Genomic DNA, 26563 nt, shown 5'->3' with positions numbered 1-26563 from the left:
TTTTGGTAGCAATTAACAAGCTTCTGGCATAATTTGGCTGGATATTTAACCACTCTTCTTGGCATAATTGGCATAACTGAGTTCATTTAAATTAGTTTCTTTGCATAGAGCCAGCTTTTAAGTGTTGTCCACATAGGATTAAGGCTGAAGCTTTGGCCATTGCAGATGTTTGCTTTCTTTATCCAAAACTGTAATTGGCGTGTGCTTCAGATTAGCATTCTGTTGGAACACCCAGCTGTGTCCAAATCACCTCCAAGTCAACATATGTGGAGTCCTCCTGCTCCTGCTTCATTATTTCATCCACCTTGTGCAGTGTTGCAGTACCACTAGCAACAAAACAGCTCCAGACCACGACACTACCACCACCATGCTTGACTGCGGGTACAGAGTTTTCAGGTTTCTTAGCCTCACCTTTACTCCTCCAAACATACCTCTTGTCATTGTGGCCAAGTAGCTCAATCTTTTCTCCATCTGTCCAAAACATTTTTTCTAGAAGCCAGTTTGCTTGCCCATGTGGGCAGCTGCAGGTTTCAATCAATATTAAATCTGTGGAATTTGGAGCAGGGGTTTCTTTCTTGGTCAACATGTCTTGGTCGATGATGAAACCAGTTTCCAGTTGGTAGCGTACTTGAACATTGGTAGATCCAGTGTTGTTCCTGAACATCACTAATTTCCTCACATCTGAGGGTGGCTGCTGGCCTTCTTTAAGACCTTGGCAATGTGGTGACACATCCAGATTGACTTGTGTATATACACAACTGTTTAAACTAGCAATCTTGGAATCTCCAGTTATTTAGAAATGCTTCCAAGACACCTTGACAATTTGTGTAATTCTGGAGTTCTACTTTTTAGATTTCCTTGGACAATAATAATAATAATGGATTGCATTTATATAGCGCTTTTTGGGGCCCTCAAAGCGCTTTACAATTCCATTATTCATTCACACACTGGTGGAGGCAAGCTACAGTTGTAGCCACAGCTGCCTTGGGGCAGACTGACAGAGGCGGTAGGTGAAGTGTCTTGCCCAAGGACACAACGACTGAGACTGTCCGAGCCGGGGCTCAAACCGGCAACCTTCCGGTTACAAGACGAACTGCCAACTCTTTGAGCCACAATCAAGATCAGGATGAGCTTCAAACTGCAGTGTCAAGTGTATTATGCCTGACAGAAAGATACTAATACACAAAAACTTTAAGTAAACACCTCAGAAATCTCCTATTATCAGTGAAATACAAATACCAGTGGTGAAATGTGGATTTTAACATAGATTTTAGCCTCTGTTTGGTGAAATATAGAGTGATAACTTTCCCAGAACTGCATTTGCAAAACTGTCTTTTCATTTGTAATAAGCAATACTGTTTTGGCGAATCAGAATGGAGAAGAGTAAAGATCCAGAGACAATTTGGCTTGTGACTACTAATGAAAGCAGTATGTGACTAATATTGTGTGGTGTCAAGCAAAAATGAATTTATTTATGTCTTCAAGTATGTACAGCTTTTTTTTGAGAAGGTATCAATCTGACAAGGTCAGGAAACTGCTGGGAAAACAGGTGATATAGCAGGCAAAAGCAATCATACATCTAGCTGTCATTGCAAGCATTAGATTTAAAGACAGAAGTTACAGTGGAAAGCACAAAGAAAACTACTGCATAGGAGATTAAAAAAAATATCTAGGTCATTATTAAAGATCTACCTTATAGACAAATAATCCATTTTCAATTACTCTCTAATGTGCAAAAGTGAAACAATTTTAAAGGGTCATGCCAATGATTTTACATTTAAGGTTCAGTTTATGATGTGTTATACTCAGTCTGCGTAATGTGTTTTGTGAATTTGAAATTATTTTTTTAAATGTTGAAAGATAACAACCCTGATGATGTAAAGATGCTAGCGTGTTGCATTATGGGAAATCTAGCGTCCTCTAATTCTGCAAATATAGAACATTTCTGTTTTGGTTCCCCAAAAGTGTTTATTGTGCCTTTACAGAACTGCTTGGCTTACCATACTGACTGTGTAGTTTTACACGGGGAAACAAGGGACCACATTTATAAAAGCAAGTGTTTTCTTAAGATGACTGTGCCATTTGTACTCAAAAATACACAAAATGACTTATGCAACCCCAGAACTCTTGTAAGGGAGTAAATGATTTATGCAAGAGATGTATTAAAGTATTGTTTTTGACTAAAATAGTGAAAGCACTATATTTTTTGGAAATCCTTGAATCATTTTAGCCTTAATACGTATAAGCATGAGCTAAAAGGCCAGCATCTAATATACAATTTTGAAAACCTATGCCTATTACGCAAACATCAAACAGTTGTGGCTTTTCGGTAATTCACATTCATCATATGCCCCCCTAATATTATTACATCAACAGCATTTATCAAACGAAAACCATCCACGCAGTAATCTCTTAAAAACCACAAGGCAACAATATGTAAAGCTACAGATTGCATTAGTAGAGGTATGGGATGATTATGATTTTGACTCGTGTGTTGAGTCCTTCAGCCCTCCTTATGTATGATTTCAATCGCTTTCTCTGAACAACATCCACTCTAAACACAGAACACCACTCAGTGGGGATTCAGAGAACATCCGTGTGGTCATGCAGGCTGCTGTGCAGGTGCTAAAGCAATCCCACAAGAACATGACTTCAGTGAACAAGGAAACTTACACAAGTATATGCTAACCTAATGCAGCTTTGGATATTCATTAATCTTTTTACAATCTCTGATATTTAATGTACCGCAACACCGGATTGTAGTGTTTAGCTGTGTTTTGTTGCTAAATTAAACATGTTTTAATCCACATTCATTATTCAAATCACATAATTTACCTGTGAAGGTGAAAGCTTATATAGAATATATCTAGAGTATGCTTTGAATCTAAATTCTTTTCTTCAAAAAACAGAAACTGCATTTCAAGGCACTCTCACAGGTGTTTTTTTTTTCCACCTGAAGATAAAGTTCAAGTTCATTCAAATCTCTTAAGGATGTTTCAAGCGCTTGTGCTGGAAGCATTTCATCGATGAAGAATGAAACCTATCCTTGGACTGAGAGAGAGTAAAGCGACTGGCCTTAGTGACCAGGATGTCAAGTCTTCACAGTGATGGCATGATGGTGGCAAATAAGGTGTTGCATTAAGACACGTAACTGCAGCACCAACCTACAGATTATCTAATGGTAACTGTACAAACACAGGAGCTATTTACAGACTGACGATAATTCATATATACACTCGGCAGCTTATATATATATGAGTGAGATGAGCAACACAAACATCAGCTGTTTAACTGAAAACACAATATGAATGAGAAATACAGTATGTACATTCAATGCACATACAGAAAAAGAAATCTGCACTTTAATGCACGATTCAGCTAATTACAAGTGGACTGCACTCAAGGATTATGCATTGTAATACGGACATGAGGTATGTTGATGCAAAATGACACAAATAACAAAAAGACTAAGGATGAGTATGTACATATGATTACATACGTGCTGGTTATATATATTTACACTATTATGTACAGATTGACTAGAACTACAATGAGATATATTTTTGGTAACGGAGTTGGAAGACACAATGCTACAGAGATTAGAGAGTCCTCGCCTTGGGGTCAGTTGGCTGATATGATGGTGCTGGAATGGAGCTGTGGGTATCCTGAGCTGAGGCCACAGCAGGAAAGGCAAAGACTCCTGGAGGAAGGGGAAAGAAAAACCCAGGCCACTGGCTAATAGAGAGAGGTGAGGGCAAGGCCCTGAATGGAGCAGGAGAGTGATGCTGATAAGAGGGATGTGCCCCCGCCGGCGGGGTAGCGATCATTGTTGACCCAGGGGCATCAGGCCAGGACAGTGGCAGACTACAGGCCTCTGGTCCTGAAGCTGTCCATGGCGATAACTAAAAGGGTTACATAGTTAAAAGCAAATAGTAAACATAGCACTTTTGCATATTAAAACAATAATAGCTACACTAACATGTAGACATGCAGGATACAGTACTGCAATACTAGCATGGCAATAACCTCTAGTAATCTTAACGAATGCCCCAGCATGCATTAGGAAATGAAATACAATAATCAAGTCAGAGTGCAAGTCATGATAAAATGAAAGCGTATTACTGTATTCTGTAATGAACTCTTCTAATTAATGAGTCCCTACAACATTAAGGCATTTTGAAGTTATAGCCATTAGAGTAGTTTTATACACTTCAGGCCTCATGATCTAAACACTGTATATTTGCAATATCTCTTTTATAGAATAGATAATAACCATAGCACTCACATCTGAAGCCCTAGCAAGCTGTTCACTTGTTTGAAGTGGATCCTGATCCCAAAGCTGGGGTCGAGTTATACTCAAAGAGTTAGTGCGAGGCCGGTGGGTGACAATCAGAACCTCCTGGGCCCAGTCATCCATTAGTCGTTGTAAGTCTTCAGGCAGGTTGCTATCATGGGCACTCGCAGATGTGCTACTGTATGTGCCTGTTTTGTTGTTGCTGTTATTGGCTTGAGCTTGGGCCAATCCTATCACCGGCTGATGTGGAGGAGGTGTGACACCCCCAGGCAGCTGCTGTGACTGATTGGAAGCCCCTGCTGAAGCTCCAGACCCTAAAAAAGACACACACACATATAAACACCTGGTTTAATACCCTGATTACAACATGAAACAAACAACTTGACTTATAGAAAAACAAATTCTTAATGAGACTGTAATTTTACATACTGCTACCACGCTCTTTACCAAGACAAAGTCGCTTCAGTGTCGCCCCTACAGAACCAAAAAAGATTAATGCAAATCGCTGCTTTCATCAGCAGGTTATAATGGTCAATAACGGGGAACGGTGCAAAACAAAGCTACAGAGCACTGCAAAACAAGGGAATAAAGTCACACTAACAAATGGATAAACAAGGCAATCATTCCCCTTAAATGAGACAATCCGTATAGTTAGCAAATCATGCAGATGACCCATGTTTAAGGCATTACAAAGTGCAGGATATCAAAGTGACAGATAACAAACAGGTAATACAGGGTTAGAAAGAAGCATGACGAGAAAATCTATTGTAGTTTGGGATGCATGAGACATGCAAGAGTCTATTTCCTAGGAATACAAAGTTGATAAGTGCTTATTGCACACAGACAGAGAGCAGAAGAATTAGTGAGACACGTGAAACGTGAGGTAAAACTCAATACTTATAAAAATACGTTGAATAATAAATAAATAAAAACAGTTTTTAAACATGACTGATAGCTATTGGGTAAAATTCTCAGCTTCTCTTTCAGGGAATTTGTGTAAACTGCTGAATAAAATAAAATCATCTCTGAAATGAAATAATACAATAAAATACCAACTAATAACAATGAGGCAGGGAAAAAAAATAGCACATAAAAAACCCTGTGAACTAAAAGGAGTTTTACTGAAAATATGGAAACCAGAAAATATGAAGCTATGCAGGAAGAGAAGAGATACAAACAGATAGATAAAGACACAGGCCCACTGAGAAATCTAGCTCGTGGCTTGCTACTCGATTTATAGGTCACTCTCTCAGATGGTTGAGGGTAATTAGACCAGCCTGTAGAGGAGCATAATCAAGGGGAAAAGACAACAGGGTAAGAAGAATAAACACTCCATTGCCAACATTATTAAACAAAGCAACAACACAAATAATGGTTTTATTAATACTCTTTTATTAATACTGTTGAATCAGGGTGTGTGGTACCTTGCCCCGGTGGCACTTGTGTGCCAGTTCCATCTCCGTGTAGTCCAGCATAAATATTATCAGAAGATAAAGAGCCTTTAAGGGAGCAGGGCTGCTGAGTCTGCACAGGCTCCGAGGTTGAGCTGGGAAGGTGGCTGGTGCATGACCGGGCCCTGCTGTGAGTGGGGAAAGACCCTTTAGCTGGAGACCCATTTAAACTAACTGTGTTGTCACCCGTACCTGCAGCAGCACCTAAAGACACACAAATGCAAGAGGATAACATCGATAAATAGTCTTTCAGTACATATTCTTAACTTTTAGTACTTGGATTTCTGCAAAGCCACTCACTGGATCTGCTAGAGTCACCAGTTTTGGTTGTGACATTTCTAAACTGTTGAACCAGAGGGCTGAGAAGTTTGCCTGGCTTCAGCCTGTGCTTGCTGGACCTCTTTCTACGGCTGGCATGTGGTGCAGCAACTCCCAGGCCAGGAGGAGGAACTTTACCAAGTCTTCGATACAGGAGCTCCACTTCCCCTCGCTGATGGGCCTGCAGCTCAGAGATTTCCTTCAGATGTCTGAGGAAACCCAGGAGAGAAAAATAATAATGACTTACAAGCTAAATGACAAAATATCTTCATATACAAACATGCTGCATGACAGAAAGCAAACCAAAAGCGATGCTTACTTCTCCCTGAGTCTTTGTAGTTCTCTCTTTATGTCTGAATCCTCCATCTCTGAGTCATTATCGCTGCTGCCATAGGCAGAGCCGTGCACCCCACCATGCCTGCTCGGTGAGTCAGAGCTCTGCACGCTGCTGCTGCGACCAGAACGACGGAGAAAGGCCACTGCCCTTTTCATGAGGTCACTTCCTCTGCGCTCAGAGCGGGAGTGTTGCAACGGGGTGGCAGGAGTCAGCTTTGCAGGGCTGCTCTCTGCCCCTGAATCTGAGGAGAGGAAGCGAGCGTGGACCGTGACATCCACAGGGACGGATGTCATTGCACGAGGTAAAGAGCCCCGCTTGGCGTTAGAAGGAGGCGTGTCCAGATAGAAATCAGGCGGTGCAGAGTAACGGCTACAACGTGTCCTCTGTGTAATGTCATCTTCAGTGCTCACCACAGAGAAACGGCCAATTGTGGTGGAGGTAGCCATGGCATCAAACTGACCATGGTCCCTAATGTATCCCACAGGGTGTGCCGGTGAGGCAGCGCTGCTCCAGCTCCTTTGCTTCACATCTCGTCTGTTGGCCACTTCAGGGGCAACAGGAGTGATCTGCCAAAAGCACAGAAGAAGAATTCGTATGACATCATGAATGGTGTGAAAGAAGAAAATGGTGCTGAATACACAGCTCTACCTTCACTTTAAATGTGTGAACATACTCTAGAACATACCTTAAATCGACCTCTTGCTCCAGAGCATGAAGCAGAGTGAGGAACGTGTCTTCTTGACAGGGATGCTGGAAGGAAAATATCCACAATACTAAAACTGTAGCACTGCAGGAATTAACTCGCATCTCATTTTACTTAGGAGATAATGATGCCGATTATGTTGCGATGTTTGACGTACCACACACAGCTGAATCACTCAGTGCGCTCAAACTGTCCATTCTCTCTGGAATTTGAGGCTTATAGAGGGCAGAGGATACAAACTATTACTCGTTGTCCTTTAAAATACTTGATGAGGAACAGCTAAATAATATTTGTCATTCTCTCTTAGATCAGTTTAGCTGTGCTCCTTTTCTTGAACTCCATTAAAACACTAAAATATATTAAACAGTTAAATTAATATTATTTGGATACAGTACAACACAGTACAAAACATACTTACCAGCTGTTCACCTCCTCTGTAGCGTCCCTCCCCTATTGGCCCTGGGGTGCTGTTTCCTGAGCCTCCTGTGGCGCTGTCTGGACCAGGAGGAGACTGGATGTACTCTGTGCCAGACCCTGGTGTCTCTGCAGCGCTGCCTGATGGATACATGGGAGCATACTCCTGGTAGAGCAAATTCCGTAGTTTCTCATCCAGGGTTTTAATGGTGCTGTCCACAAAGCCGCTACGAGCCAGTCTTCCTTCACCATCGGACTCACTGGGACCTGCACCATGCTGGGATGGTGCTGGACTCTGTGGTAGTGAGGACACTTTGGTCCCTCCAACAGTGGCAAAAGGCTGATGCAGCACCACAGGTTGCTGTGGTCGCTCGCTCCGTGCAGCAGGGGCGTAGGAGACAGCCGGTGCCTCTTTGACTGATCCTGGCTCCTGGAGCGGAAGAGTAAGCGGAGATCCAACCTGTGAAGTGCTCACATCGAGAGAGAGGGGCATGACCAGAGGGCAGCAGGGCACGTCGTCAGCAATAGAAACCGGGCATGTCATATCAGGCAACTTCTGAGATGCATGGATTGGTGAGATGGAGCCGAGAGGGGATCCCTGCGAATCTTCCACAGGGAAAGCAGCATGCGGGGATGATGTTTGTGTTCTGGCTGTCTGGGCTTGCATGCTGTGTTGCATTGAACTGCCTGCTGGCTCCACTGATGGCACTGACTGGAGAGTCGGAGGTGCAGACACAGGAGGTGACAGGGTGGCCAGGAGGAGCGGGTCTGTGTTGGACATTATTGGAGGACTGCAGAATCCGTACACGTCGTAAGAGAAACCTCCACTTCCCCCAGACATTGTGGAAGATGAACCCTCTTCTGCAAAAGGTTTTTAAAAAGGTAGAATCAAAATTACACAGAATTGTGATATTTATTTATTTATTTTAAAAAAAGGTCTACTTTATTTATTGTGAAATCAGTTTTTGCCCATCTGAGCTGCAGGATGCCTGTCATTGTACTGCCACAAGGTGGTGCTCTTGCTCCTTGAAGCTGCTGGATATTATTGGAAAATTTGCAGTCACCTCTGGAGGGCTTTGCAGTGGTGCTGTCAGCAGGGTGCATAGCGGCTGAGCTCCCAGGTGACTGCGTAGTTGTCCCGTCAGAGGGGGTCTCCTGACTGGATGTAGGTATCTCCTCTACAGGGCAGATTATGAACCATCTCTTTCCTGTATGAAGAACTGGGAAGAATTTAAAAAAAAAAAAAAAAGTTATAGTGACGAGGAAAAAGGATTTACCAGACATGCATATGGGTAAATGTTTTTCTAAGAAAAGTGTTATACCATTTTGCTGATAGACTGGTTGAGATCCTCCAGGCTGCTGACTCTACAAAGAAATGTACAGATGAAAGCTAAGTCAGTCTGCTAATTGCTAATTTCAAGCAATGAGTGTATTTGTTTCTTACCTCTCCTACTAATGCTTCAAATGGCTGGACTTGTAAAGGACTGCAACTCAAAGCTGTGTCCCTTTCACCCTCCATGTCTTCATTCAGCATGTCTTCAGCTTTATCCACAATATCCTTCAGCTGGTCAATAAAGATTTCCTTCTCTAACATCAAGATGAAGCCATTCTCTACCTGTAGATATGCAGTTGTTAAGATGTTAAACAATAATGTAAATATTAAGAAATGATTAAACACAAAGTCTAGATTGTACAAGTCTGGATTAACCATGTAAGTAGCGATTTCCTCGGGAGCGTCTCCATCCAGATCAAATTTAAATGTCACCATTTTGTGGTTGTGAGTCTCCAGCTGGCATTCGACCATTTTATCACCAGTGTTGCAAACCTGTGGGAGCAGTGCTTACATTTTACAAACTGAAAAATAAAAGATTTCAAGAAACTGTACATTCTGACACCACGAATGTCACCAAGACTCACATTGAGCATGCTCAGCTTTGGTTTGCTGGTCTTTTCCTGCCTGGAACGGGTGCGGGCAGACTTGCGGTGATGTTTCCTCGGTTTCCCATCTCCCTTTCCCACACTAGCAAAGCTTTCATAGCCATCACTTGTTTCCTTACCAGATGGTATATCAGACTTGAGACTAAAACGAAAAAGAACATTTTAAGACAGTTTAGCAATTCACGGCCAAGTGGCACATTTTCCTCACACAAAATTGTAAAAACTACAGAATCTGAAAAGACATAAAATATATTTTTTTTAAAAAATAACAGATACACACCTGTCAAATTCATAACTGGGTAAAGATATTGGTTTTTCCTGAAGCACCTCCTGAAAATAGAAAAATGGGAGTGTAAGAGGACCTCGATGAAGGACCTATAATGGATCACTGGGGGACTAAGCCTTACTGTGGTTAATGTATAATGTAATATGGTTAATGTGTGTTGTTACTTCTCAGCATGTTAAACTAAGATTCAGAAGCTGGTGTCATGATGGGACTGATGTATAAAATTTATGTTAATGTAATTTGAAATGAATCCTGCAGTTTGAACGTTCTTTCTGACCAGCGGATACTTTAATACAGTCATGTGAAAAAGAAAGTTTTTACAGAGCTACAGTATGAGCCATCATTTGTGGAAGTAGTAATAATGTGAAGTAATTGGTTTCTGTATCCCTTGCTGAGGTTTGCTGGCATTCATTTATGCACGGCTCTCTTCAGGTCCTGCCACAGCATTTCAGTCAGGTTGAGGTCTGCACTTTGGACCAGTGACACATCTTGTCTCTTTCAGCCATTCTGTTGTAGAATTGCTGCTGCATTTGGGATCAATTTCAGCCAGTCTTGAGCTGTCAGGCATATGGCCTCAAATGTGACTCTAGATTACTTTAATATACAGTGGAGTCCGTGGTCAACTCAATGAATGCTCTGGTTTTGTAGCTGCAAAACAAGCACAAATAATCACCCTCCTCAACCATGCTTGACACAGCTGCTATGAATTGCACTGATGTGCTGGCGTATTGTAATCTAAACGAACCTAAGCTGTGGAGCCATGTTCTTTCATGAACTTTAACACCTGACATGGTTAATAAAGCCTCTGGAGTCTGAGAAGCGTTTTTTTCCCCCCCACAGTTTCTTGGAGCATCGTAAGGTCTGATCTTGGGCTGAATTTTCAGAGACGTTAAAAACTGGTAAGACTGTGGCGTTGAGTTACCCCCACACCTAACTGCCTAAACCTCTGCTTTCACAAGTGCTGATGATCAGTTAATCAAGTTTTCTTTAGAAGCACCTGGCTGGTGTACTTACTTTTTCATGGATCTCCAAAGAGTTCTGTGAAGAACTTTCTTTTTCACATGACTTTATTTGTCATTTGCAGAGACAATTTTAATCAAGCACAGGTAAAGCTTATAGAATTTACATAAGTGTATAAACTGGTATTGTTCTCAAATATTCACAGACATTGGATTCATCACTACCTCTGCACAGGGCTCTTGATGAGGGGTGCTGGATGCAGATGCCATGTCTGCAGTTTGCTGAGTTGCAGGCAGGCTGGAACACTCGGGTATTGAGACTGTTGTCTGGGTGCCAGGAGGCTGCAGAACTGGAGCTGGGACTGAAGTTGTGACAGAAGCTGGAGCGGGAACAGGAGCTGCAGACTGAACTGGTGCTGGCAGGGTGTTTGGGCCTGAAACCAAGCCTGGGACTGACATTTCGGGTTTGGATGAAAGTATGCTCACAGAGGAGACTTCTGTTTGCTCCAAAATGGGACCCGATGCTGATACTAGTGGTTGAGCTGGGGCTGAGACTGCAGCTTGAATTGCTGTTGGAACTTGTATTGGGATTGAAGTGGGGGATTTAAGAAGGGTTGTGGTTTGAGGCATAGCTGCGGCCTGAGCTGATACTGGGACTTGAAGTTGGTTTTGTGCTCCCACCACAGCCAGAATTTGTGCTGGAGGTTGAGTAACAACATTAGCTGGAATTGGGATTGACGCTGGGGCTGGGACTGGGGCCGAAATTGTAGAAGCGTCTGCTAAGTCAAGGCCAGCTCCACTAGTTTCTGAATCTGTTCCCCTTCCCCAGAGAGAAGTCTGAACAGTAGGCAAAACTGAGTGAACCGCACCCAAATGCTGAAAGTCTCCCAGAGTGCCATGCGGAGTGAGTGACTGTATCTGAAAGAAAACAAGCACATTTAAAGAATTGTTCATCAGTTAGTTCAAGTACTCTGTGTCTTCGAGTCGCTAAACCCATGCCCAGCAAGCATCACACCCATTCCACCTTAGCATTACAGATTTCCTATGATCCAACCAACCATTACAGTGAGAACTGAGTGAAATATTCACCTGGACAGGCTGCTCAGCCAGACCGTGCTCAGGATTGGGGGCAGGGTATGGGGTGGGTTGTACCTGAGAGAGAGGTAAGGGATGGGTGGAATGGAAACTTAGGTTTGGTTGAGATGTGGAGGGGCTGCCCTGCTGCTGTGGCACTGCTGAGGACACGGCCATGGCAAAAAATGGGAGGGGGAATGCCACACTGGCTACATGCTGAGGTGTGGACAGAGGAGTGCCAAGAGTAGACATAGATGGCATGGCAGAATGAGGAATCAGAGGCAGAGAGGGACGGTGGGGTGAACGTGAGTAATAGGTGCTAGACATAGTGGATTCACTGCTGCTGTAGACAGATGGCAGAGGAGCTGGCGAGACGGGGGAAGGCTTGTGGCCCCCTGTTTGAATAACTGCATATGGTGAGGAAAACTGGGAAAGAAAAAGGGAAAATGATATAAAATGAACAAAGATAACCAATAGAAATAACATTCACACAGGCCCCTTATTTATTACTCTACCCTGCCACCTATTATATCATTTTATAGGAAGATTTGTTGTTGTCTTCTCTAACACAACACACCTGCATGCTGATCTGCAGGGGTAGAAGTGGGGAAGGAGCACTGGAGACTAACTGTGGAAAACTGGTAGCGGTGTCAGGATGACTCAGGTGGGAAGCAGGCTGCTCTGCAGATAACAGCTAAGGAAGGAAATGACATGTTTGGGGTTTTGTCTTTCTTCTTTTCTTTTTTTACTTATTTAGTTTTTTTTACAGTATGAATCTGAAACTGAGAATTCAAACTAATAATTAAACAGTTTAACAGCTTCACTTTATTACAAGTGAGCTGCAGGGCGGGCAGACTTGTGATTCAGTTATTCTGCATGCTGCTCTACCTTTGGCAGGATAGCAGCTGGTTGGAGATGGTACTACAGTGAGGAGAGATAAATGTGAAGGAGACACAAACCACATGAACAGCTATTCACATCACACACATAAACACAGATATACAGTACAGTGCACATTGGCTATTAAAGGGAAAATCAGATACACTTTTCACCCACCTCACACACAGCACTAGACCTACTTGACTTAAAATGGCCAGCACCACTAAATCAAATGGCAGATTAACTTCCATTATATTGCATGTTTCAGTTTATGATTTAAAAGTTGAAATTGTATTTTTTATATTACATGTCAAATGACGAGACCCTGCGAGTCAAGCACGCTAGGACAGGCAGCTGGGTGGGCTCCAATGAGCGACTTTCAAACCGTCGCTTCATAATTCAGATTTTTGGGTCTCACTACAGATGTTGCCAGGGTATTTTAGAGTCAGATGTATGCAGTACCTGCTCCTGGTTGGGCTGGGCAGTGTTCTGTGTCTGTAGAGTTGGGCCTGCAGCTGGAAAGCACTGTCTGCTCTGGTTAGCAGCAGTGGCTGGCGTAGCTGGAGCAGGAGCTGTCTGTCAGAAACACATAATGGGAGACCTTCTTTAGGGATAGTAGAACTGTATAATATGTGCTTGTATTTAATACAACAAATGTGGCTCACACTTTAGTTTGTCAAAGCATTTGTGGTCACTTGCAAGAAAATGGAGAGGGGTGTTTTTTAGCAGCTGGAATTGTTCATCAAGGGCAGTTAAAATGGAAATGGGAAGCGGCAGCATTTATCTATCATTGCCCATCCAACATGTTAAGAGAAGCACTTTGAGCGAGTAATTCAGCACTTAATGTTGATTAAGCAGGAGCAAAAACAGGCTGCTAACATACTGGCCAGGGGAGAGAGGCAACTTGCAGGATCAGGAAAGATACAGCAGGCTGCTGCTATGGCATTTCAGGCTATGCAAAGTCTTCTTCTCTAACCCACCAGAGAATTGGCTCTGTCTTTGCTGTGATGTGATGATAACTGCAGGTTCCTAACCACATTTGGAGAACAGTAGAACGGAGCATCCAGGCTCTGGCTCTTGTCTTTATGCTCACGTACTGAAGAACAACAAACCCCAGTTTGGTTGTGTAGTGGATGATTAACACCTCTATCAGAGAGGGTGGGGGAGCTGGTCCTGCGACTGACAATGTGATGGAGACAGTAGTTGAGGAGCGTGAGATCTCCACCTTCATACAAACTCCGTGGGAACACATTTTGTGAAGGTGGAGAAAGATGTGAAGGAGAAGCTGCCACGACGGGCTGACAATTTGATGATGTGGTAGTGGGCAGAGAGGGAGGAGACCTTGGCTGATGAAGAGATGTGGGCGAGCTTGGCTTGGAGACTGGAGCAAACTGGGTGGATGTGGTGTCAGTGCGTTTGTGTGTGTATCCCAGTGATCCACCTCCTTTTGTCCTGTCCTTGCAGAGGAGAGACATGCAAGCTTTGCAGTGATGGTGAGGCCCTGGGCTGCGTGGGACACATGGAGGCAGCTCTGCAGGAGGTTGTAAATTAAGGGGAAGGTGAGGTGAATCGAAATGACTTGCTGAGTCATGATGAGAGTGTTGATGGGGGAGCAAGAAAGGCGATAACAATGACGGCTTCTGGGCAGAGTTAGCATACAGGCAGTTTGTATCGTGCACTCGACTCTCTGTGCTATTTGCCGGAGACACTTCCTGTAACGGACACAAGCAGGGGAGTGGAGTTGTCTTAGTTAGCGATTGCATCCTACACTGTACCATCTCAACCATTGAGGCACTGCCACGCCTAAGACACATAGTACTTTCAGTGATGAGCAGGTTCTCATGGCAAACAAAGGGATCACTGTAGTGACGCTGATGACGTATCATTCCGAAAAAGAAAATAACATTTTCGTTATTTCAGAAAAATATCATTAAGGATATCAGAAAGAGAAAATGAAAATAACATGAAATGCTTTTACTCACTGTTTGACACTGATAAGGCCCCTGGTGCAGTTGTGATGCAGGTTGTTGAAAGGTCCCAGGGTGCAGCTGGCCTGCGGTTTGCTGGTACGCTCCTTGGTGTAACTGCACGGACTGTGCAGTGGACTGCTGGTAAGGCCCCTGGTGCAGCTGAGGGTCAGTCTGTGCAGGAGGACTGTAGATAATCTGAGTTGTGGTAACAGGTTCTTGAAACGTTGGGTAGGGGCCATTCTGCTGATTGTTTTGCTCATCTAATTGCATGGTGGAGCTCACTCCACTGCCAGCTGTAATAAGAGAGCATGTAAAAGATTATGATTCACCGTGATGCTTTTTGTCCATATGCAGGAAGGACAGACACTCAAAAAGAGAGATGGGGTGTGGGAGACAGTGGAGTAGAATCTTAATAAAATTCAAATGCTAAATGATGTCACGTAATTTGGCATCACTCAGACACTGCAGCAGCCATATGTCTGATTCTCGCTTAGGTTCACTGAAACTATTTTAGCAACAGTCTGTGTCGTGTGTTTTAACCAGTGTTTGATTCTGTTGACCAAGATGATAACAAATGCACAAGGAGAAAAACTATCATGACATGTGTTGATACTTTTGTCAGCACATTTCATATGAGCGAGATGAAGACGTTCTGGAAATACGAGATCCAAACAGAGCTAATTACGTTGTGTAGATAGGTAGGATCCAATCAGAAGTAATCTCCTTGTGCAGTAAGGTTAGATACACACATTTAATCTGAAAAACACGCAGGGAGGGCAGGCTCAGCTATGCTTTCTCACGATAACACAACAAAATATCTCTTAGCAGGAAAAGCAGCAGCATTTCATATTTGATGTCATGGAAAATAAAATGCTTTGTAAACCACGTGGAGCAACTCTCACTGGTAAAAACATGACAAACTTTTACACTTTATATTTTAGTGAACTGAATCACTTCAGATTTAGTTTGTGATGCTCTTGCGATATTGAATCAACTAAAACTAAAAGAGCTTAGATGTTTAAATTCTTAATAAAATTAAAACTGGTCAAAATTGGCTCTTAAAATCAACACTGGTTTTAACTTCAGGTTTTGTGTTAATGCACACATTCACATAATATTCTAATTCCAGTTTCTTACATGTGGTAGATGTGGCAGCGGGGACGGTGCAGATCAGAGTCTGCTGCTCTGACTCTTGGTCTTCATAATCTGTAGTAGCTAATGCAGCTCCCTGTGGCATCCCTGTACTGGGAACCTGTAGGAGGTTCTGCTGAGTTTTCTTCACGGGTGTCTCGCTGTTTCCATTTGGTGAGACAGTCCGCTCCCTCCTCCATTTGATTAGAGCTACACGATCTCTGATGGACTTCCCAACGATCTTCACATCACAATCCAGAAAGAAACCTGAATCCACCTATGGAGGCACAGGCAAGATACTCACTGCAGCTCAGAACTACCCATCCTGCATTAACAGAAGTTTGCATGAAGAGCGAAAGGTCAAGTGATCAGTTGCCCTAGTTCAGGAGCGTCAAACTCACTTTTTACACCAAGTGCATGTAAAGACTTTTAACTAAACAATTAATAATTACTGTTATGTAATATAAATGCCCAGATGGAGCTCTTTACCAACAGGAAAAACTCTAAAATTGATTAAAATACAATTGAAAATCGAAAATATATGCCCTCCTTTTCCCAAAGCTCTCTAGTGGGCCCGACTGTCTTTGCCGAGCTGATTCTTTCCCCCGTGCCTTATGTTTGACACCCCTGCTCTAGTGTCTATGTAGACATAGTCCTGTGGTATCTGAAGCACTTCGCAGTACTGCAAACCAGTAACGCACTCCTTACATCAGACCTACATCAGAAGATGTGTTCCAATGTAATGACTTCCATAACATTATTAGACACTTTGTATATCATTATGCTGATAGCCCAACTACCTCATAACAGGAAATAACAGAAACTGAATTGAAATAGCAAACCACAAAAAAAACAAAAAAAACAAAACTACTTTTGTTATGGTTAGAGTTTAAATTCATTTCCCCTCTATCAGTCCATAAACCTAATCTCACTGACTGGCTGTAGGAAGAAGCCAGAGTACCCAGACACAGGGAGAACATACAAACTCTAGACAGAAAGGCTCCGGCCAGATGATGGATTCAAACCCAGGTGTTTGTTGCGAGGCAACATTTTAACAGACACCAATAAGAAACATGAACTGGCAAAGCACTGAGAAACAGTGCTTTTTGAAAAAAAATTTCCTTACCATTTCTTGGGCAACAACTTCTGGGACCTCATGCACCAAATCAAAGGTAAACTCAATGGCACCAGTGTCTTTGTATTTTCCCTTCAGTTTTTTAGGATCTTCGACCCACAGCTTTAGAGCGATGGATGCTTTTTTCCCATCATCTTCTTCATTGAGCTCCACCCTCACACCCGTGTCCTCTGCAAAGAAGGCGTGATTCAGGAGGTCCTTGATGGAGTACCTGCAAGAAATACACAAACACTACAGACCTGCACTACATGTCACTGGCACAGTAAAACACAGAGGAGCACAAACTATGTCAGAGTCAAATAGTGGTATTGATGTCTCTTTGCAGGAGGAGAAACAAAACAACGCAGTGCTAATATAAGAGTCAATCTCTACCCACACAACAATGCGTCATAAGCTAGAGATAGAGGTTCTGGTCCAATTACCTTTCTTCCCATCTGTGACAGATGCACTCCCCGATTATTTCCTTAATTTCTGGGTCGCGGACTTTGCTGTAGCTGGCAGGTTTCACCCCCTAAAAAAATGTAATCCATGTCTTAGCTTACCAAATGACAGGTTTTAAACAGAAGTACTTGGAGAAATAACAGAAGAAACTTCTGTCTGCATTGTATAAAATCATTAAATACAGAGTCTGTTAAACACATTGTCTTTCAGACATATGAGCCCTGGGAATAAAGGTTTTCAAAAGAAATAGGACAGTTCTCATCTGCCAAATTAAAAGTGTCAGCATTAGCTACATTAGGTAGATACTGTTGTCTGTTATAACAGTAATTTAACTAAATTAGTCCGAGGTTTGCCCATGCTCTCAGGGTCCTGTGTTCCAAGCGCTGCAGAACCAGCTAGATGCTTTATTTTTTTCTTCCAAGTTTGACCTGACACCACAAGAATACAACAGTGCATCTGTGCAGGCAAAAAAACTCCAACAAAATAAGCAAACCTACATGTAAATTTGACTGTCTTTTGATCACTGCAAATGTGCAGAACAAATCGGATATTGTGGCAGGCTTATAATGAACCCTTCATTCTAAATAAGAACCAAAAAATTGAGATATAGCTTGGCTTTGTTGTAATCATAGATTGAAAGTTATTATAGCAGTGGCAGGATTTGAACGTGAACTCACGCTGGTCACTTTGCGGTAGATCTGAGCAGCATTTTGACATTCAGAGTAGGGATATTCAGATGTTGCCATCTCCAGCATACACATCCCAAAGGCGTAGACATCCACGGCCTCGTCATAGTGCTCCTCATACATCTCTGGAGCCATGAACTCTGGAGTGCCTGGAAAATTAATGCAAGAGAAGATGATAAATTGCAAACTTACTGATGGTTTAATTGAACTCCAGTGGCATCAACAGCAGAAACTGATCAGGCCTGATAAATCATGAAGAATTTTCTAAACATGACAGTAAAATATAGCAACTTTAAGGTGGTCAAAAAGCTAATAATAAGCCCAAACAGTCTCGGTAACTCTACACCAAGTAGGGTTAATGTTTTTTTAAAAGTGGCCAATGATTCAAAACACTCATTGTGTCACAGCTGGTCGGATCCAGTGACACATAGATGTTGAGCTTTTAATGTAATTCTACACTTCACAGAATTTTTTGTTTTGTTACATAAAAAACATAACAGGCACAAAATCCCACACTTAGAAGGAACAAGTTCCCTTATTTTGGTTATGCAGTACACAGATTTACTGTTTTCGTTTACTCCCACAGTGATCGTCAGTGTCATTTTTGGTACTGAACACTACCTGCAGCAACAAATAACCCGCTGACACATTTTAGTGTGGGATTGGTGAGTGCAGTGAAATATTTTGCCAAAGATAAAAACAGAGCCAAGAATTAAAAGCAAAACTAGAGCGAATGTTTGACTTTGATGCATCAGGTAAAATAATCTCGACCTCTAACGGTGTCTAACAGTGTCTGCACTGCGTTTAGTTTCTTTCTGCACTGTGAAAATTCCCAAATCATTAAAACAGCATTTTTTCCAACTGCATGGTAACTAACCAATAACACTTTTAGCAAAAGAGGCTCTCTTTAGAGTCGCCAGGCCCAGGTCTCCGATTTTGACAGAGCCCGTAGGACCAGTGATGAAGATGTTGTCACACTTAAGGTCTCTGTGGATGATCGGAGGAGTTCTAGTGTGGAGGAAGTGGAGGCCTTTGAGAATTTGTCTGCACCAGCTTCTAAGAACTTTAGGCTTCATGACCTTAAAGCGCTTCAGATACCTGTTGGAAGATAAAGAATGTATATATTATTGTGGTGATAGAGAATTTCCAGTTGACAACAAGTAAAAACTGGCTTTTCAAACATGCTGAATGATAGTTGCTGAAATCACATTTAGAGATCTATCCCCAAGTAACCTCTGCATTTATAAAATATATCCAGTTAGCTGTTCTTCTCTTGCTAATTTTTATAGCCTTCTCTAATGATTATTCTTTTCTCAAACCAATTTCCTAATTGTGACTGCCTGAAAATCTTTTTCTATTCTGTCCTACCCTCTATTTGGTATTCATTTATTTTGCTAATTACTCTTTACGAAGAAAATCCACCCCCTTATTCACATAAATATATCTTTCAGCTTTTGGTTGGATTTCAGCCGTAGAATGACTAAAATTATGCCATTCAACAGCTTTGGGGAGCAAATTAAAATATAGCAAAAAAGACAAACAAAGGTTATGACAGGAAATATTTTTCTTTTGCCGCTCACGTTTTTAGTGTTCCTGAGGTCATCAGCTCTGTCACCAGAACAATACACTTTTTCCCTTTGACGGGTGATTCCCAGAAGTCATAAAATCGCACAATGTTGGGATGCTGGAGAGCCTTTAGCATTTCTGCTTCCTCTTTGAATCTCTGTCTCTCTGCTTTGGACAGTTTCCGTTCCTGGAAAAATGAAGAAAGAAAATGTTTTTTTGTTTTTTTTTACTATTATTTATGCATCTACTTCTATAGAGTATAAAGAAACAGTATTAGTCTCTCTGTGTTTCTCTACCCACCTCATTTCTTTATATTTTGCTTCCAACAAGCCAGACTTCTATCTTTTCAAAGTGGTCTCAAATAATAGTTCTCCACGTTTTCTGAGGGATTTTCAGCCCAGTCCTTTTTTCATAGGAATGTTTGCTTGTTTGTTTGTTAAGCCATGTAACACTGACCTATGAAGCATTTAATCATAAAAAGGCAACTCAGGGGACTAACTGGTAATGGGTCTACACATAGAAGACAACTTAGCAAAAAAACAATTTTAACTCGTGTCTTTAGGCACTTTACTAGCAGCCTGGGACTGAAATACCTATTTTGGGCCCATTTCTTTAGTCAAATCTACAAAATAAATAACTAAAAAGATTGCCAAAGGTAACACAGTTTGACAGACAAAAAATAGTATCTTTTCTATTAGGTGAAAACTTTGCGTATCTCAGCATGTTGTGCAGTGTTTTCTTTACTTTACTTCACTGACAAGTGGAGAATAAAAGAAGTTGCAGGTCTCAAAACCTATCTGCAACAGATGAACAATGTCTGAAAGTCCTGTCTTTAAGAAATGGGAAAAAAGGCAGCAAAGACCTGACACAGGCCCTGAGAGATGCATCTTCATTTGATTCATGGACTGTTCACAGATTCCTGAGCAAAAATGGCCTCAGTGGAAGGCCAGGAAATGGAGAGGAGAGGCCAGGAGAAAAGGCTGAGGTATGCCAAATTACACAAGAACTGATGAATGATGATGAAGAAGGAGAGCCATCTGTGAAACACAGTGGAGGCTCTGTTATGGTTTGGGGCTGCATTTCAGCCAGTGGGGTTGGCGATCCTGTCAAAACTGATGGAATTTCTGTACCATCAGATTTTCTTCATCATGCAATATCACCTGGAATGCATCTGATTAGAAACAGCTTTAGTTTCAACATGACAACTATTTCTTTGAAAGCAAACACATATATAGAAATGCATATATTGAAGCAGTGTGGGATCGTGTTGACAGAACAGAACAAAAGGCAGAAACATCCAAAGAAGAGCTTTGAATGTCCTTCAAGAAGCCTGGAGAGCTATACCTGAAGACTGCTTAAAGAAAATACAAGAACACTTGCCTAATATAGTTCAGACAGTGCTGCAGAATAAAGGTGAACATACCAAACACTGACTTTCAAGCTCATTAGTTTTGTACAGCCTCTGTGTTTGCCTTCTATAATGTATTTCCACTTCTGTTTGCAAATGTTTCAATAAGTCGCTGCACCTGTTTCTCATTTAGGACAGATATGCATTCTTCTCAGTTAGAGATGGTAATGGAACAAATATGATTCCTTTGAATATTCCCATTGCTTTATGATGGGACTCTGCTGCCTGTGGCTCATGTTTATAGTGAAAGCAGCTTTGGCATTTTGAGTGGGTATACATGGGGGTCTGAACCAATTACTCTCTTTATTACCACTGTGTAGAAAACACAAAGCACTACAGCATTCGTGAAATCACATTTTCAAAAGACAGATGAGTAGAAGTCTTGTTTAATCTGTTGCTGTGATACAGAGACAGACACATCTGTCATGGCAGATAAACGTGAGCTTTAATCACATTTTTAATCATAAATGTCAAACATGCCTCTGGTAAATAATGGAACAAAAAAAAATTCCATTAAGACTTTATAACAGCGAGCTAGGATTTCTTTTTATTTTCCTTTCAATCACAAAGCCACAAAGCATAATGAAAATCCTTGATTTAGGAATTAAATTGCACAAATTTTGAATTCTACATCTTTACTTATACAAGCCTGAGTGGGTTTGTGTATAATGGATCAATATTTTGTCCCCTTTCTTCCCTGAACTGTTGTATAAATAGTAAAACAGCTGACAGCAAACACCCTCCGCATTTCAGTTTCTCTCTTGTCAGCACAACACATCCAACTCAAAGACTATGACAACGCCAAAAACTGCATGACCTCCAGGGTTTCTTTAGAGCCGTCTCCATAGACACGTTTCAGCAGAAACCATTCGGGTGCAGTTGATGTTTCAAAGGCCAGGGGGTCCACAATAACCTGATGTACATTTCATGCTATTGATTATCGACAAATACCTGAGAATCAGATTTCCTGCAAAGCTCATAGTGATCTATACAGTGCTCAGTCTGAGGTGTCTTATATTACATGCAACACTGTGAAGGATACAGATCCGACTTTCTTTCATAACTCTGATTCTTATGGTGTACAAATATATTACAGTTTGCCTCATCCCCATATCTTCATTGTCCTTTTTTAAAAGCAATTTTCATACAAATTATTAGAAGACGCTTTGAGGGATAAGATCTCAGCAGGGTGTGGCACCAGGATTGTCTTTACTGAGACATAATTGTGCACAATGAAAAACTAAATAATAAATAATATTAGAAATAAAATAGAATGTTGTGGACACAAATCTGGAAATAATATAAACATACAGAACTCTTGGTTTACTGTGTATCAAATACTTCGTATACTATAAACTGTCCTTAGATGAACCCAGCCTTTCCCGTTTCTACTCTCATGGTGCAGAAGGCTGCATCAGCAAGACTCACTCTCCAGACACATCTGTGTGGTAACAGCACAAGGGTATAAATCGCTGTTTGATATTTATTACTAAGCCATCAGACAAAATGTACAACTGTGAGACACTTCTCAGTGTGGTAAAGTGCTTTGGCATTTTACTAAATTGTGTTAGGCGATTTGCTAATTTCGGGTAAACAACTCAGTCAGCAAACGTTTGATCGCATTTTTGCAGGCAAGTAAGTAGCAAAACTGGCAGCCTGGTTTGCTCAACACCAGGAAAAAAGCTCCACTTCAAATACAATTCATTTCTGATTTCTATGAGCATCTATGTTTTCTGCTGTCTCATTCTTAGTTCTACCTCCGTACGCACACAGTGTACAAACCACACAGGGCATCTGAGTTACAGCAGCTTTTTTTGTGAGTGAGTTACACAGACAGAGACACTCCGAAGGGCAAGGCCTCATCTCGAGGGACAGAATGGTTGAATCATCACTAGATCTCCCCTAAGAACCTGCTCAGACACCACGCAGATGCAAACACACACGCATAATGCACAAATACACTTACTGTAGAGCTCATCAAACGTGACACACATTCAAAAAGCACACTCTGCTGTGAAATACAGTTAATTATGTGTTTAAGTGCTTAAAAATATGCCCAGTGGTTGGATTCTCTTCAAACAGACAAGAATGAGCACTGAAGATATGGATAGGTGTACTGATGAGGATCAGAAAACCAAATGCAATAAAGTAATAAAGTTAATCTTAAACAGTAGTGACGCATTGTGGTACAGCCTTGGACAATCGCCGTTCTCACTCTTCAAATGAGATGAAGACACGCTGAATGGGCTACATCAGAACTTCATTTTCATCTACTGAATGAAAATAGAAGCACAATGTAACTACCACTTAATTCTATGAACCTTACAGAGCTAGGCTGTGATTTTTTCATTAGGGAGAAATTCAGTGATTTGTTGGGCCAGACTTGCTGAGATGCCTTCCTACACTTTCTGCAAGAGTATGAGGTGAAATGTTTTTCATCTTATATGAAATAATTGTAATTATGATCAGTTAAAGCACACGAAAGGTTTCTAAGATTACGATGAGATGGTGACTCATCATTTTGTGCACTGGCCCCAACGTCTAAGTCCGCGTGTAACGTGAAAGCCAATTCAGTGACTAAGCATACACCAAGAAGTAGTAGCTATTTAAGTTTAATGAAAAAGATCTGCTGGGAAAAACAAAGACGCTTCTGCTTGTGTTTTGATGCAGAATGTCTTAATACTTAATTTTTTAAATTCTATTCTTATGCCTGCTCATAAATCTGCAGACTGAAAAAGCTTAGCACAATTTGAGCCCTTAAAGGGCAGCCACTGTCTACAGGTCTGTCTGCAGACTAATCTGTATATCACATGGGCAGCATCTAAACTAATCATTAGATTACCACATACACAGATTAGCGATACAGCAAGCTGCATCACCCCTTGCTAAAATATAGCCTATAAGCAAATCTGACTAATTAAAGTGCCATTTCAGTTCATCTGCTGACATGGCTGAGTAGGTACAGATGAAATTCAATTCACTTAAGAGTCAATAATGTGCGCAGGGGACAAGGAGGATGCAGATTTCCTTTAAATGACATCTTTGTAATCTACTGAATCAGAAATGTGCTGTTACTTCAACTTGGTTTGGAAATAGCAACATCTAGGCTAAGAATTATAAAAATAAAAGCTTGTAAACTGATTGCTGAATTTTAAAAAAGTGAAAAAGTGAAGTTTCTTGTAATACATATATATGTGTGCGTGTGTTCACACATAAATCCTGTCATATGTATTGTAAATGCTTGTAACTTCAGCTTGTTTAATCAATCCCAGCTATATACAGAACCATGGCTGTGACCTGGCTGAGCTAATGAGGGAAAGAACCAAAGGCAACAATGTAACACAGCATCCACTGACCCTGCCTGAGAGTTTGGTACATGACTGGCATGTATATGGGTATTTATGTGTAATATAAAGATCTTTATTATTGTCTTGCTTTTTATTTTTAACCTTCAAATGAGCGAATGAAAAACAATCAATGATGCTGTAGAGCTCTTGTAGTCAGCTAATTTGTGTTGGCTGATTGATGTTGGACCTCAGTGATTAGCGAACCCACCTGAAGCTCACACCAGGCCACTTCGACCCAGGTGTCGGTGTCGAGACCTTTATAGACAGTTTTGAAAGACCCTCTCCCCAGCTCGATGTCAAACTTGAGGAAGCGCCCTCCGGGCGAGGTGGCCACAGCCTTCATTCCGGGCTCCTCTTCGTTTTCGTCACTTCCTGCTTTACCTGTGACATCGGAGGGCACGACCTCTGCCTTGGGCTCGCTTTCGCTCCTGCCTCCCTTCTCCTCGTCCGCGTTCACGCTCTCTGTGGCCATGTCTTTCAGGCCCACCTGGCTCTCCGTGCTCGAGGTCTCCTGGAGGCGGGTCGCGTGCAGAACCCGCGCCCGACTCCTGTCAACGATGGTTCGCAGGTCGATGTTGAGTGCCGGGCTGCTGTTGGCGAACTCCGGTGTGTCCACCGGCGGCTCTTCGGAGTCTGACAACCACTGGCTCCGCCGAATAAACCTGTGGCGGACCGGCACCTGGTAGTCTGTGGAGGGGTATGAGCTGGGGTCACTTGCTCCACGCAGGGCTGTGTTTTGTATGTTGACATTGTGGTCTGTACCATTCTCATACACAGGCCTGCAAGCATTTGCATTAATGTCCGAGTCCAGATTAGGTGCTGAGGAAAACGTGGATCCCAGTGGCGGATCTTTGCTTGAATCCACCGAATCCATCCCGGTTACGCTGTTAAACACTCACCGGCGACATTGTTTCTGGAGGATGATGAGCCGCTCTCTCGTAGCGGTGGAAGAGTTCGCTGCTTACCTGCAACACTCCAACACGGTGACGCAGTTCGCCAGTTTAGGGTGTATGGCCTTGGGTTTTTTGTTTGTTCGGGACACAAAACATCCCCCAAAAAATGTCCAGCGGGGAGGATGCGTGCATTGCTCCTTGCCACCTCACGCCCCGGTGGTCCACCTTGCTGCAGTACAGCACAGAGCAAGGCGACCTAAGCCTGGTGTCGCTGTCAGTTTAACCTATGAGCTCACGAAATCCGTTTCGACCACATTGCATAAGATCCTGCGCCTACTATAAAACTGTGATTTGTTCCGCAGACAAATAGCTGTTCTATAGGCCTACAGTGGACAGGCGGGGATGTTTAGACCGTGGCACGCACCGGCTCCTCCAAAGACACATCACGGGACAAGCAAGTGCGCGTCAGTCATCGAGACGGACTCCGGTGGATGCAAATATACAGCAGGTGTTCCGGGTGAAAGTGTGAATCAGCTCCGAGAAGTGTGACCTCAGCATAATTCCATCTATCCTCACACTCCGCATATACTTTTTCCTCTCCTGCGTCGTCCTGAAGCCGAGTGCAGGATGGACACAAGCGCTTATCAGATTATGCTCACTGCGGCACAGCTTGCCCCACGTCGTCGGAGCACACAGCTCTCAGCGCATCTGTCGTTCCAGATGATAATGCTGTTTTCTTCTTCAATTTCATCTCTTTCAGGTTTGGGGAAACTAGAACATTTCACGGCACAACCCACGCCCCTAGCAACAACACGTATCCAATAACTCGGCACGCTTTTAGGCGGCACCTTTACCCTCCCCGGACACAGGCTGTGTGGTCCACACTAGTGATGGGTCGTTCGCGAACGAAATGGCTCTTAGAGCCGGGTCTTTGACGTGAACGACGCGAGCCGACTCCTTATCGCGAGCCGTCACGTGGGTTTTTTTTTTTTGTTTTTTTTCTCTCAGCCTCTCTCTCGCACTTTTTTTCCGCTTCACTCTGCACGCGAGCCTTGTGCTTTACGCTGGGCAGAGGGGGGGAGGGGCGGTAGTTACACTCAGTAGCACAGGAACAGAGCCAGAGAGAGAGAAAGAGAGGCAGGGACAACAACATTAGAAAGGTATAGTAATCATCCACAACTATTTTCGGTTGCAGATGATAAAGGATTGAGAAAGTTTATTCATGCAGGTCCATATGACAGAGAATATGCATGTTCTTTTAGTTTTCATATTATAATTTATATTTAATTGTGTTGTGGTTTGCAGTGTTTTGTGTTCTTTTCACTTTAAATTT

General features: G+C 42.3%; 1 protein-coding gene across 4 annotated transcripts; it reads right to left on the bottom strand.

The window, feature by feature from the left end:
- Window positions 1-1456: 1456 nt before the first annotated feature.
- Window positions 1457-26099, bottom strand: wnk2 (WNK lysine deficient protein kinase 2). Of its 4 annotated transcripts, XM_085406682.1 has the most exons (29): window positions 24546-26099; window positions 19597-19769; window positions 18894-19114; window positions 18008-18165; window positions 17312-17400; window positions 16881-17100; window positions 15761-16031; window positions 14636-14916; window positions 13116-13229; window positions 12663-12695; window positions 12352-12468; window positions 11790-12200; window positions 10926-11618; window positions 9736-9785; window positions 9435-9597; window positions 9226-9342; window positions 8962-9132; window positions 8840-8882; window positions 8582-8737; window positions 7522-8378; window positions 7261-7318; window positions 7086-7150; window positions 6383-6966; window positions 6046-6272; window positions 5719-5949; window positions 5473-5571; window positions 4724-4768; window positions 4286-4608; window positions 1457-3902 (listed from the first exon to the last, which is right to left on the bottom strand). In XM_085406682.1, the coding sequence occupies exons 1-29, from the start codon at window positions 25209-25211 to the stop codon at window positions 3600-3602; spliced, it is 6939 nt and encodes a 2312-aa protein (XP_085262808.1). In that variant the 5' UTR covers window positions 25212-26099; the 3' UTR covers window positions 1457-3599. The 4 variants fall into 4 exon arrangements, with proteins under 4 accessions (XP_085262808.1, XP_085262805.1, XP_085262806.1 ...); XM_085406679.1 differs by lacking the exons at window positions 12352-12468; window positions 12663-12695; XM_085406680.1 differs by lacking the exons at window positions 5473-5571; window positions 12352-12468; window positions 12663-12695.
- Window positions 26100-26563: the final 464 nt, after the last annotated feature.

This window comes from Rhamphochromis longiceps, linkage group LG5, assembly GCF_057381845.1.
Source record: "Rhamphochromis longiceps isolate RC_006_pf linkage group LG5, R_longiceps_female_GT1.1, whole genome shotgun sequence".
Classification (NCBI taxonomy): domain Eukaryota; kingdom Metazoa; phylum Chordata; class Actinopteri; order Cichliformes; family Cichlidae; genus Rhamphochromis; species Rhamphochromis longiceps.
The sequence above is the reverse complement of the archived record's forward strand: the minus strand, read 5'-3'. Positions and strand labels throughout refer to the sequence as shown.